This window comes from Lepidochelys olivacea (assembly GCF_965140295.1).
Source record: "Lepidochelys olivacea isolate rLepOli2 genome assembly, chromosome: 3".
Classification (NCBI taxonomy): domain Eukaryota; kingdom Metazoa; phylum Chordata; order Testudines; family Cheloniidae; genus Lepidochelys; species Lepidochelys olivacea.
Genome location: NC_140413.1, coordinates 165,636,973 through 165,649,677, shown reverse-complemented (window position 1 = coordinate 165,649,677; position 12,705 = coordinate 165,636,973). Strand labels below are relative to the sequence as shown.

The 12,705-nt window shown below is 41.0% G+C and overlaps 1 protein-coding gene across 2 annotated transcripts in view; it reads left to right on the top strand.

Moving 5' to 3' along the window:
* Positions 1-1,654: 1,654 nt before the first annotated feature.
* Positions 1,655-12,705, top strand: part of KCTD3 (potassium channel tetramerization domain containing 3) — a 59,367-nt gene continuing 48,316 nt past the window's right edge. Inside the window, exon 1 of one of the 2 annotated variants that reach the window (XM_084623294.1) lies at positions 1,655-1,970. In XM_084623294.1, the coding sequence (XP_084479420.1) occupies positions 1,897-1,970 (74 nt within the window). In that variant the 5' untranslated portion in view covers positions 1,655-1,896. The remainder of the gene's footprint in view (positions 1,971-12,705) is intronic. The other variant, XM_084623293.1, reaches the window with a different exon arrangement.

Below are 12,705 nucleotides of genomic sequence, written 5' to 3'. Positions count from 1 at the left end.
GCCCTTGCAGAATGGCAATACTGGGTTTAAATGGTGCTGGGTCCCTGGCATGAGATCTTTGTATCTTGTCAAATTTTACCTCATTGAAAAAAGACCATATTTGTAAATTCTTACTCTCTGAAAACAGTAAAACTTTGCTTGGCTGTAAGACTTGATCACAAATCTGGCAGCATACACTCACTCCTTCAAACCACAATGTTATGACTTCCTCTCCTAACTATATAGTCATTTATTCTTGGTCAAATTTCCATTACAGTTTGTAATAGACTGATTTCCTCATCAAATTGCACTGTGGATTCAGAGTTGAAGGATATAATATATTTTGCCACCCTGAGCCCACTTTGTAATGTGCATCTCTTTATGGCCAAGATGTTTCACTGAAGAAAGGACAGTACAAATTATCCTTTAACCTGAACTATGCTGCCAATCTTTTCATACTGAGTTGTCTTTAGTCTCTTTCTCTCTGTACTTATGTGATCTTCAGTGGTCCCCAGATAATTAAAAGGATGACAACAAAGGAAAATTCCTCTCTAGCTTTCCCTCCTTTGCCTTTAGGAGAAGCTTAAAAGGAAGCAGAATTCCCCACTCCCCCATTTTTTTCCTTCCCATCACTCCCAAGTGAAAATAGACTGTGAGCACATTGGACTTGGGAAAACTGACTTCTGAATCCTGAGGTCTGTGGTTGCTCTTATCTCTTGCAGGCATGCTTCTATAGTCTAGGCCCAACTCCTGGGAGAGTCATGTCTTTTGGACACACAAGTCTCCATTAGTTGGTTAAGGTGGTTCTGATGGAATCTAGCTTTTGATGTCTGTGGAGTGAGGTGATCTCTCAGGTAGCTAAGGGCCAGTGCCATGGATGGCTTTAAATTTCACACTGCTGGCCTTAAAGCTTAATAGTAATATGTACTGTAAGAATGTTTCCTTAGCAGTAGCAGCTTTCGGTAGCTTGGTCATATTCAAACTCTGTCTCAATTTTTTTAGTAGAGAAAAAAGTTGTCATACAGAATTCAGATTTTGGATTTCCCCCATTGCAATTCTGGCATCATGTTCTCTGTAAATATAAGGCGGTGGGGAGGGGAGAAATGCAATCATTTAATGTTAATGGCCTCTCAAAAATTGAGGACAATGAATCCGGCAGCTTTTTAAGAAGGTGACTGTTACTAATGATCCACACATTAAGCAAATATAACTTCCCAGCTTAACAGCCTCCATTTCCCCTACTTGTCCTGTGTACATTTTTCTGATAGCATAATCACTGAATAAAACCCTCGAAAACTTTCATCACTCTGAATAAGGGCCTGATTCACCACTGCCTTAGTCCAGTTTTATGCTGAGTGAATCAGGGGCAAAATAATTAAAATAGATGAATAGAGAGAGGCGTTTTGCCTATTTGGCGAGAGAGGAGGAGAGGTTTGGGTGTGTGCGGAGAGTCCTCTCGTCTGGGGGGACTACCGCGTGTGTGTATTCCCCATTGCGCTGTGCGTGTGCACTCTGCCACTGAAGGAGCGTGTGTGTGTGTACGGAGACTTTCGAACCCTCCCGCCCATAGCGTCCCCACAGCTCTCCCTCCCCTCCCGAGCTCGCTTCGCGCAGAACGCGGAGTATTTTGTCCCGTGCCGAGCCCCCTCCTCCAGGTGCTGCGCGTTGCCATGGCACTTTCCGCCCGGCTCCGGCCAGGGTGTGGGGAGGCGGCGCGGCCTTTGCTGGCCTGAGCCCGAGGGGCCGCAGCTTCTTGGGACCCGGTTCCTCCCTCGCTGGCCCACGCCCGGGGCAGCCCCGCTGCGCGCTCCCCCAGCTCCCGCCTCTAGCTGCCGCCTCCTGCTGGTTCCGTGGGCTCCGGCTGCGGTGGAAGGTGGCGGCGGGCGCTGCCCGGAGCTGCAGGCGGCGGCGGGGAAGATGGCGGGGAACGGTGGGGGCTTCGCCGGCGCGGGAAGCGGGGAGATCATCCAGCTCAACGTAGGAGGCACCAGGTGAGCGGGGCGCTGCAGGGAAGGGAGCCCATGGGGGAGTGAGGGGTCCGAGCTGGGGGGGGGGAGGATTCTGGGGCTGGGAATGGGGGTCTGGGGGAGGGTAGTGTGGGCGGTCAGGAGCCCCAGCAATGGGGTCTAGGGGAGGGCAGTGGGAGGTGGCGGGGCGTGGGGGAGCCCCAGCAATGAGCAGAGAGAGCTGGGGGAGGGCAGCGAGATCTGGGGGGGAGAGCCCCAGCAGTGGGCATCGGGGTCTGGGGGAGGGCAGCGAGAGTTGGGGGGGAGAGCCCCAGCAGTGGGCATCGGGGTCTGGGGGAGGGCAGCGAGAGTTGGGGGGGAGAGCCCCAGCAATGGGCAGCGGGGTCTGGGGGAGGGCAGCGAGATCTGGGGGGGGAGCCCCAGCAATGGGCATCGGGGTCTGGGGGAGGGCAGCGAGAGCTGGGGGGGGAGCCCCAGCAATGGGCAGCAGGGTTTGGGAGAGGACAGTGTGAACTGGTGGGGGCATAAGGGGGAGGGAAGATCCAGTGGTGGGGAGCTGGGAACCAAAGTTTGGGGGAAGGTAGTGCCAGTTGGTTGTGGGGCAGGGGAGTTAAGGGGGAGAAGAGCCCTAGTCTGGGGTGCAGGGCTAGGCGGATCATGTATCTCCCTCAGGTGTCCCAGGAACAGGATCTGTTTAGTTATGTCATCGAGACCTGGTCCACCTAGGACTTGTTGCATTATTCCTTGGTCTGGTCTGTCTGTGTCCCAGTTTTGCCCTGGCTTCCTGCTGATAGGGCTTGTCCTGAAGCTGCTGAGCCCAGGCTCAACCCAGTTGTCACTGCATTTTGGTCTTGATATTTGGCATCATATTGCAAAGGGAACTCATTGTGGGGATGTGCCCAAGTTTTGCCATGTTGCAGGTAGCTTTGCCTAGGTTGTGTTTGTGATGGAGCTGCCTGGGTGATAAAGAAAATTTGGGCCTATCTAACGTGTTTCAAAGGAGTCAAAATCAGGACTATCCAGGGGGAAAGCAGATATTGTGACCCTGTGCGTGCACTCAGTCCCAGGGAATGTCTACTGCTCTTAGGTATTTTAAAATGGTTACAGTAATTTATCTGTCACATTTATGTCTGTGAATGGCATTTGGATCTTTTGGGATAAAATATATTTAAAGGGGTGGAATGTTCTGGTCAGGGCTCTGTATAATTAAGTACTGGAGAATGAAATTGATATTATAATTTTGACAGATATCTGTGATTATTTTAAGCATTTTTTTTATTTCTATCAATTTAAGTGTTTGCTGTTGTGAAAAATATGGACATTAAGTATTTTTATAGTTTTTATTTATTTAAATTTTTACAGTTGCAGGAAATTATGGGGTGGGGTCAGACAATAGCATTTTAATGACAGAAGATGTTGAGATTAAAAAAGTTTGATTTGTAACTGTTGAAGCACAAATTGTCAATATCACATGCAAAATATACAAAACAAATATCCTTAAATCAATCTCATAAGTTCTCAAGCAGCATTTTTCTTATTTTGCCTGTCTGTACATTTTGGTTAAATGGAAATATTTTTATTGGTTTATGTGTATGGGGAAATCAACATTTTCTGATTAAAAATCTAATCCTTCCAAGGCTTTGTATACTGTACTATAAGGCCTTGGATTCTCTAGCAATCTAGTAGAAAGTCTGGAACATCTGTGTCAGCCTCAGATGTGTTAAAATGGAGGTTTTTATGAAATATAAAAATGAATAATGTAGGTATAGTTACCCTGTATTGTTGTTTTGATATTGAGTTTGTCTTATTTTTTGCTGCTCTTCTACTTTCAGTGTCTGATATGAGGAAGCATTCTGTATTAAAAATGCATAACTGCGATGTAAATTGTGGATGCAAAGCGGGAGGGATGGAGCTGGAAGTTTTGAAAATTTGTTAGGGAACAATTGGGGCAACTTTGGGATTGTGGGGTTAATATGTTACCTGAATGTTTTTGCTAAAATGATAAGCAGCGAAATAGACAACAATATTGTCATTAGAATGCACTCTGAAACATAAAGAAGAGAACACTTTTTATTGAGATGAATCTAATTCATACTTCTTGGAGCAATAGTTTCAAGCTGTCTGCAGATTCACAAAGACAGCATTGCGTTAGTTTCCACTTTGTGTTTTCAAGGTTATCTTTGCAGCCATGTGGTCTAGAAACATAACTTGGTAAAACTTTAAGCTGATACTTTATAGTACAGTTGTACAGCAAACTTACCCTCTGTAGCAAATGTTGCAGAATCTCAGAATTCACAGGCCTCTGATTATACTATAACTCTGATTTACTGAAACTCCTGCCTAGGTGATACCTTAAAATTAGTAGGCAAAACTGATATCTGAAAGTGTCCTCAGGGCCAATTTATGGCATTGGTTAAAATTTATGTTGTGTAAGTATAACCCAAACCAGGGTTGGCTGTGCCTACCTTGAGAACCCTTCACTATTCTGCAGTTATACAGTGACCTATTCGTACAGTGTTTAGGAGTAAGTCACTTAAAAGTCCCAAAACTGCAGATCATGTTTTGAAATATATTTAGCAAATGATTATGAAAATCACAAAGAAGTATAAGCAGGAGACATGTTGAGGGAGAAATATGTTTCTTCAGACTAAGAGTTATTGAATTGCTAATTTGCTAACAGATATAGAGTAGGAATTTCTTCAGATTCCCTAGTTTACAAAAGAAACCACTCTGTCCTTCACTTTACTTTGTCTCCATAGTTTTTTGTAGTCCAGGTTTGCAATTACATGTTTTTAGAAAAAGTGGATATTGCTAAATTTATAACTTCAGTGGTTCTAACTGTATTGTTTCTCATTCCGCAAATACCTACCTTTATTTTCTGTATTTTATTGTATTTCTGTAAGTTCGTTGCTGCTTTGTCAATGTAGCATCTGCCCTTCCAAAGCTATGTGGATAATGCTTTGTATAAATTTTGGGTGCTAAACTTGAGAATCCTGTACAGATTGAGTTTGTCATTTTTTTTAAACTTTACAAAATTGTGTATTTTCTCTTACATTTCTGAAAATTATGTATTGTATTAGTAGAATATACAGTATAATGGATTGTAAATAGGAAAGTAGAAGAGTGATGCTTATGTTAAGTGCTAACACTATAGTAGAAAGATTAAAGCAATGAAAATAAATTACTTTTTTCCAAAGTAGATAAATATACTCGCAGTTTTGGAGTTTTCCTGCGACTTCTAAAATATCATGGTAGGAACGTACTTGTTACGGTGATTTTTGTTGTTTACAGAGTATCCTCGAAAAGAAAAGGAGTACTTGTGGCACCCTAGAGACTAACCAATTTATTTGAGCATAAGCTTTTGTGAGCTACAGCTACTAACACAGCTGTTACTCTGAAAAGTATCCTCCCTTTTTTGTGTGTGCAGAATAAGTGTCTCAGGGCATGGTTACACAAGAGAGTTTACAGCACCACTGCAGCTTGGTCGCCATAAGCTCTCTAATCTAGCTGCTCTAAGCTGACGGGAGAGAGCTCATTAGTGGGAGAAGCTCTCCTGCCAACGTAGCGCTGTCCACACTGGCACTTATGTCGGTATAACTTATGACACTCGGGAGTGATTTATTTACACCCCTGAGTGACACAAATTATGCTGACATAAACTGTAGTGTAGACATAGCCTCATAAAGAGGGAATGGACCTGGGGGAGAATAAAGTAAGCTGTTCATATCTTACTCAGGAATATGTGCCTTGGCCAAGCTGTTGTTTGTCTGTGCAGTGTAAGTAACTCTGGATGAATCTTTCCCTTTCTTCTTTCCAACATTTAATTTTGCATTTGTTTGAGAATCCACCTTATTTAGTACAATGCAGTATTCTTTTTTTAAAAAGAGGAATGGAAATATGACTGTCTGAAGAGTGAGTGTGTCAGGTCTCTTTGGAAGGAGGAAGGGCTCCTGAGTGAGTTATGGGCTGTAAAGTTAAGCAGTTTTCTAAAGAAGATTGGAAAGACTGAGTCTTTCTGTGTAGCACTATAGATGCTATATGATGCTTTACATAGTGAGTAAAAACATGATCGCTGCCTTCTTGTATTCTAAATTGAGTGTAACAAAATAGGATGTAGAGGGCGGAAGGAATACACAAACTAAGATTTAGAAGGGTCAGGATGATATGATATGCATCATGTCACCATGCTGTGTGAAGCCCTGGGGACAAAACATGAAAAGTTTTAAGATAGGGATTTGGAGTCAGTGAAACGACTTATGAAAAGTTGTGGTTAGGCTAGCGGTGAATGAGCTGTGTGTTGGTAGGGCCAGAAAGAAGGAGGTTACAGTTTTTGAGGCAAGGAGATGATGCTTAAGGCACAGAGGGATTTTGACAGTAGGTGTGGAAAGGGATGTATATGTAAATAGCAGGAGTTAGCAACTGACTAACTGTGCAAGGTAAAAGAAACAAGGTAACAGTGAAGTGGTAGGCCAGGATAGGGAAGCTTCATGAAACTGTCTTCCTTGAGAATGAATACAGTACTGGGACATTCATATCATTAGGTCTACGTCTGTTTGTATGATGCACTGTATATTATTTCAGATATTAATAAATAGCTTGAACAAGCTCACACAATAAAAAATAAGGAAAGACTTTGACATACTGATGTGTGTCTCAGGAAATACAATAAAGATTTTCCCCCCTGAAAATTTTATATTGGTAAACATTTGATTAGTGTTGCTTATAGACTGAAAAGTTTACCATTGATGATGATAATCTTCCTAAATTACAAGATACCTTTTAGTTAACTTCAATGTTTTTCTTTAATGTAGCTTATCTTCAGTATGCTTGCATGTGTTGTGCAAAGAAGTGATTTGATTCAAAAACTTATTTTACAATATAAGGGCCAAATTCAATCCTGTCACAAGTCTTCTGAAGTCACTGGAGTTGCATTCTCTAGCTTTATGGCTGAATATGGCCCTAGGAATATCAGACTGTAAAACTTTTGGAAAGATAATTGTACAAGGTGTTACCTGTGAAAATGGCTAACTTCACATTTAGTCACAGAAATATGGGGGAAAATAAAACCTCCGTTTGCATTCTTTCATATTTGTAAGTAATTATTGATAATTTCTTTACACCTGTTTTTTGTATGGGAAGAAGAATCTAGAGGCTATTAACAAGCAGAATTGACTTCTGCTTCAAAAAAAACCTGTGTGATCTAGAAATATTGAAAATATTCCACCAAATATTGCAAACTACTTCACTGGTTAAATCATATTTAAAACAGTGGCTTGTATTTAATTTTGTATCCCATCAGATATAGATTTTTGATGCATCTGTACAAATAAACAGTTTGGATGAAATGCATTAGGCCAAATTGTGATGTTCTTATATGAAAGCATCAAGAACAGTCTAATATTTTGCATATTATATCTCTATCCTGATAGTTTGACATCTTTTTAAGTGTAATGAAACATTCATAAACAATTTTTTTCTAAGAAGTTTTCTGTGTTTAACCACCAAATCACCCATGTTTTAATAGTAATAGCAGAAAGTTTTTCATGATAAAATAAAACATAAAATAATTCAGATTGAAACATTTCCATGCTAGTGATGCAAGAGCAGGAGAGCTATACAGGAGCGAAAAAAAGTCCGGAATGTATACCTAGTAAAATGTAAGACTACTTTAAATCTGTACCCTGAATTTTTAATTGTTCTTCTTTGTTTCCTCGAGTATTGCAGAATGATGTAGACCAGTGGTTCTCAAAGTCGGTCCACCGCTTGTTCAGGGAAAGCCCCTGGCGGTCCGGATCAGTTTGTTTACTTCCCACTGGCCGCGGTTCGCCGCTCCAGGCCAATGGGGGCTGCGGGAAGTGGCGCAGGCCAAGGGACGTGCTGGCCGCCCTTCCCGCAGCCCCCATTGGCCTGGAACGAAGGGCGGCCAGCACGTCCCTTGGCCTGCGCCACTTCCCGCAGCCCCCATTGGCCTGGAGCGGCGAACCGCGGCCAGTGGGAGCCGTGGTCGGCTGAACCTGCGGACGCGGCAGGTAAACAAACCGGTCCGGCCCACGAGGGGCTTTCCCTGAACAAGGGGCAGACTGGCTTTGAGAACTACTGATGTAGACAAATATATTAGTGTGACTCATCTGCCATTCTGAGTAGTGATACATTACTAGCTGTAGAAAATAAATAGTATTAATGTTAGTAGTAAGTGAGATTTATTTTTGGTTCTAACCTCTGGAATTTACTATTGCAAAGGAAATATTATTTTTGGAATTGCACTAAAATGCTCAGCGATAAACTTTTAAAATTGAAATATCAAAAATGCTGAACTATTTAAGGAACAAGAGATAAAATGTAATCTTGATGCTTTACGTTGATAGCATAATTTCCATTATAACCCTATTGTATTTTAAATATGATTTATTCCTGTTTTTATAATGTAATAGTCTGATATTTTAAATTTGTATTTTTATATTCAAATGTGATGTTCATGGTTGATCAGAGGTGGAAATGAACTCTTGTCAAGGTTCCTTCCCAACTCTGAACTCTAGGGTACAGATGTGGGGACCTGCATGAAAACCCCCCTAAGCTTATTTTCACCAGCTTTGTTAAAACTTTCCCAAGGTACAAACTATTTTACCTTTTGCCCTTGGACTTAATTGCTGCCACCACCAAGCGTCTAACAACTATATAACAGGGAAAGAGCCCGCTTGGAAACATCTTCCCCCCCCCCCCAAATCCTCCCAAACCCGACACCCCTTTTCCTAGGGAAGGCTTGATAAAAATCCTCACCAATTTGCATAGGTGAACACAGACCCAAACCCTTGGATCTTAAGAACAATGAAAAAGCAATCAGGTTCTTAAAAGAAGAATTTTGATTGAAGAAAAAGTAAAAGAATCACCTCTGTAAAATCAGGATGGTAAATACCTGACAGGGTAATCAGATTCAAAACATAGAGAATCCCTCTAGGCAAAACCTTAAGTTACAAAAAGACACAAAAACAGGAATATACATTCCATTCAGCACAACTTATTTTATCAGCCATTTAAACAAAACAGAATCTAACACATATCTAACTAGATTGCTTATTAGCCCTTTACAGGAGTTCTGACGTGCATTCCTGCTCTGGTCCCAGCAAAAGCAACACACAGACCGAGAGAACCTTTGTTTCTCCCCTGCTCCAGCTTTGAAAGTATCTTGTCTCCTCATTGGTCATTTTGGTCAGGTGCCAGCGAGGTTATCCTAGCTTCTTAACCCTTTACAGGTGAAAGGGTTTTTCCTCTGGCCAGGAGGGATTTAAAGGTGTTTACCCTTCCCTTTATATTTATGACAACTCTAAAAGGCAACTTTCAGTAGTCGTTCTTTAATATATATTGCTGATATCAGATTTTTCTAGATAGAAATTTGATACAAGGTTGATAATACTATAATCTTTGTAAAATTACATCATTGTAATCCTAGTATCTTCGGATAGCTTTATATCAGATTGTTTGTTTCTTATCCAAACCAGTTGTTACATGTAGCACAAACTAGTCAATATTCTGTCTGAGTCTCAAACTAACATCTGTAAATCTTTATATTACTTTTCACTCAGCGATATTGTGAGGTGAAGATTTGGAAATAGGTTTGATTTCTAATGTTTATGAATAATATTTCTTAAAGCTTGGTGAAAACAATTGGCTTAAGCAATAGTAGTTGTTTCATGTTCTTATTGGGTGTAAAAAGCATTGAGCTTAAAATTGTCCACGAGCAAGTGCTGAGAGAATGTGGAGTTGGTCAACGCTATGCTTGGCTGATGCGGCAACTCATGGTGTTGGATGCGGTCAGGTGGTCGAGGGACATCTACATAGAACGCATCACTGGACACTGGCAATACCAGGAGGGATGAGCTGGAGTGCCGATGATAAGCGCAGTCCGGAAAGTAACTCAAATGCTTTTTTTTTTCTCTAAATGAACAACCTATCCTAATTCTCAGTGACTGAGGGACAATCTCCACTCATTGATATATTTTGCTTTCCACAACCAAATCTCTCTACAAATTTTCATGAGTGTATCTGTGTATTTGGATTCTAAAATCTAAATTGTATTGTTAAATCTATTCACCTAAATTTGGGTTACTGCTGATTATGTACTCTATGTATCCTATGACTTTAAAAACAAACTTTGCATTTGTGGATAATCTAAACACTATACCCAGATGTACAGACACTCTTTTCCCAACCTATGTAGTAAATTGTGCTATTGTGAAATAAGGACTGTATCCCCCCTTTCTTATTATGATCTACTGCTATTGTCTGTCTTGCATGATTTTCTCACTTGGATTTACTCATGGAGAATTAGCCAGAGGGTTTTTTGTTTTCTCACAGTTTTTAGTTTTCTGTTTTATTCTTATAGCACTTCTTTTACACGAGGATGCTTAAAGTTGGTCTCCTTCATAAATGGATTGATTTTTCAGGATTTCTGAGCACATATGTATCCCAGTGAAATAAGTGCTCAGCACCTTTGAAAGCTAGGCCATTATTGCTTAGGGCCCAGATTCTTAAAGGAACTTAGGCATTGCAATGCTGAGCAAAGCATGCCTTTACTGATTTAGGATCCGAAGTCTCATTGAAAGTCATTGGTACTTAGCCTCCTCTGTATTAGATTTTTATAGGACATTGACGTGTGGCTGGTAAACGTTGGTCATAAGCTCTCAGCTTTGAAAAAAGTTCACAGGGCATAGCTAAGGTAATGTTTTGTATCATTTCAAAATTGAGTTACTCCTACTTTGAGATAAAGTGCTATAAATAAAAATGACATTTACCTAATTGTTCTAAGGATATAGTTTGGCCAATTGGAGAAGCTTTAAATAACTGAAATTTTGGATGTTTAAAAAATATATTTAAAGAATTTTCAAAGGTTTGAAGATGAGAAATGACTGTATTTACCGTATTGTAGTATAAATCACTGTTTTCTTTGGCTACGGCAAATTAGGAAAAATTGTTTCTCTTATTCTGAATTTTATAAGCATACCTAATTATGGTATGTGGATATTTTATTTTTAAGAAGGAAAAATTGAATTCCAGTATATACCTGATGATAAAGGAAACTGTAGCAAAACCAACAGCCGAAAAGTTAGAGAAAATCTCCTTAAACTCTCAGTAGCTCAAGTAACAAAAGGCTTTGGTTCATTTTTTTTCTGACAGAAAAAATAAATTCTTGTTTTGCATGTTGTTCCTGGTCAGTGCCAACACTAGATTTCTTTGTTCAGATTTGGGATTGTCATGCTTGCATTGAACCACTGAATGACTACACACAGTCTTCACTGTATATAGTACAGAGGAGTTTTTTATATGATCTTGGTGCTTCTACTTTTTGCAGTGGTAGAAAGTAATGTTTTCCTTCAATAAATAGGAAATGTAGGCACTGAAAATATGAAGCAGAGCCAAAAAAGGGATGAATTCATAAAATACTTGTTCTTTAGAGACATCATGAAATGCATCCATTTATTGTATAAAGTATTTTGGAACTTTACCCTCAAATTTCCTCTCTTCAGCCCCTTCCTGTCTACAATAGCTCCACTTAATGATGTTGTCTTCAAAGATTCCTCAATTCTGGAACCGTTTAGGGGAGATTATTGGAATTGCATGCTTTGGGTGAACCTGTATTGTTGGGTTTTTTGTTTTTGTTTTTAGTGGGGACTGTATTTTAGGAACCCCTTGCCCAAATGATCCCACATTTGGATAATTAACCCTACCCTACGCTCCCACAAAACATAACAAATTGCAAGACAATCTATGTAAGCACACAGATTTTAGAGTACTAAGGTCATATCTATACTACAGAGTTAAGTCAACTTAAGTTATGTTGACGATCATAAGCCTCTTTAATTACATCGTTACTCTAACAATGTCGCAAAAAGTTCTTTGCCTCTCTTTGAGGTGGTTTTATTATGTCAGCATACCAAGGGAGTTACATCCGTGGGAGGAGCATTTCAGTGTTTCACATCCACTGTTTTGTTGATGAAAGCTGATTTTTGTCGACAAGGTGTGTAATGTAGACAAGACCTCAGAAGAGTCATTTTAACAGGAAGGGCTTTTCAACTTAGGCCATGTCTACGCTACCACTTATGTCTGCAAAACGTATGTTGCTCGGGGTGTGAAAAAAACACACTCCTGAGCAATGTAAGTTTCGCAAGCATAAGTGCTTGGGTGCACAGCGCTGTGGTGGTGGGAGAGCTTTTCCTGCTGCTCCTGCAGGTGGTTTTATTATGTCAATGGGAGAGCTCTCTTCTGTCCTCAGAGTGGCTACACGAGTGATCTGACAGCGGTGCAGCTGCATAGTTACAGCTGTGCTGCTGTAAAGTCACTAGTGTAGGCATGGCCTTAGCTAGAGAAGAGCTGGCACTCGAGTATAATATTGTATGAAATTAGAGGGAGAATAGGAGGGATGGGGTCGACGCATCCATCAACAATAGAACTGACCCATAGATGTAGCCTTAAACAACATCTCTGAGAGGTGTGAACTGCTTCACTCATGTGAGTGGGTGTTCCACTTCCCCCCTCCCCAGTGCTGGAGAGTTTCTGATATGTGTCAAGCATACCCAATCTCAGCAGTATATTCCTGGTGCATGGTCTGAGCATGTCTGGCTCACATGGGGAGGGGTAGAGAGAGGGGCTCAGACCCCCCATCCCACCCCAGAAAAGCAAGCCCCCTCCAGAACGTGGCTTTCATGAGGGGGGCAGGGAAGGGGGGGTGTTCACACTCAAATAGTTGGGTTGAAAGCCCCCAGAT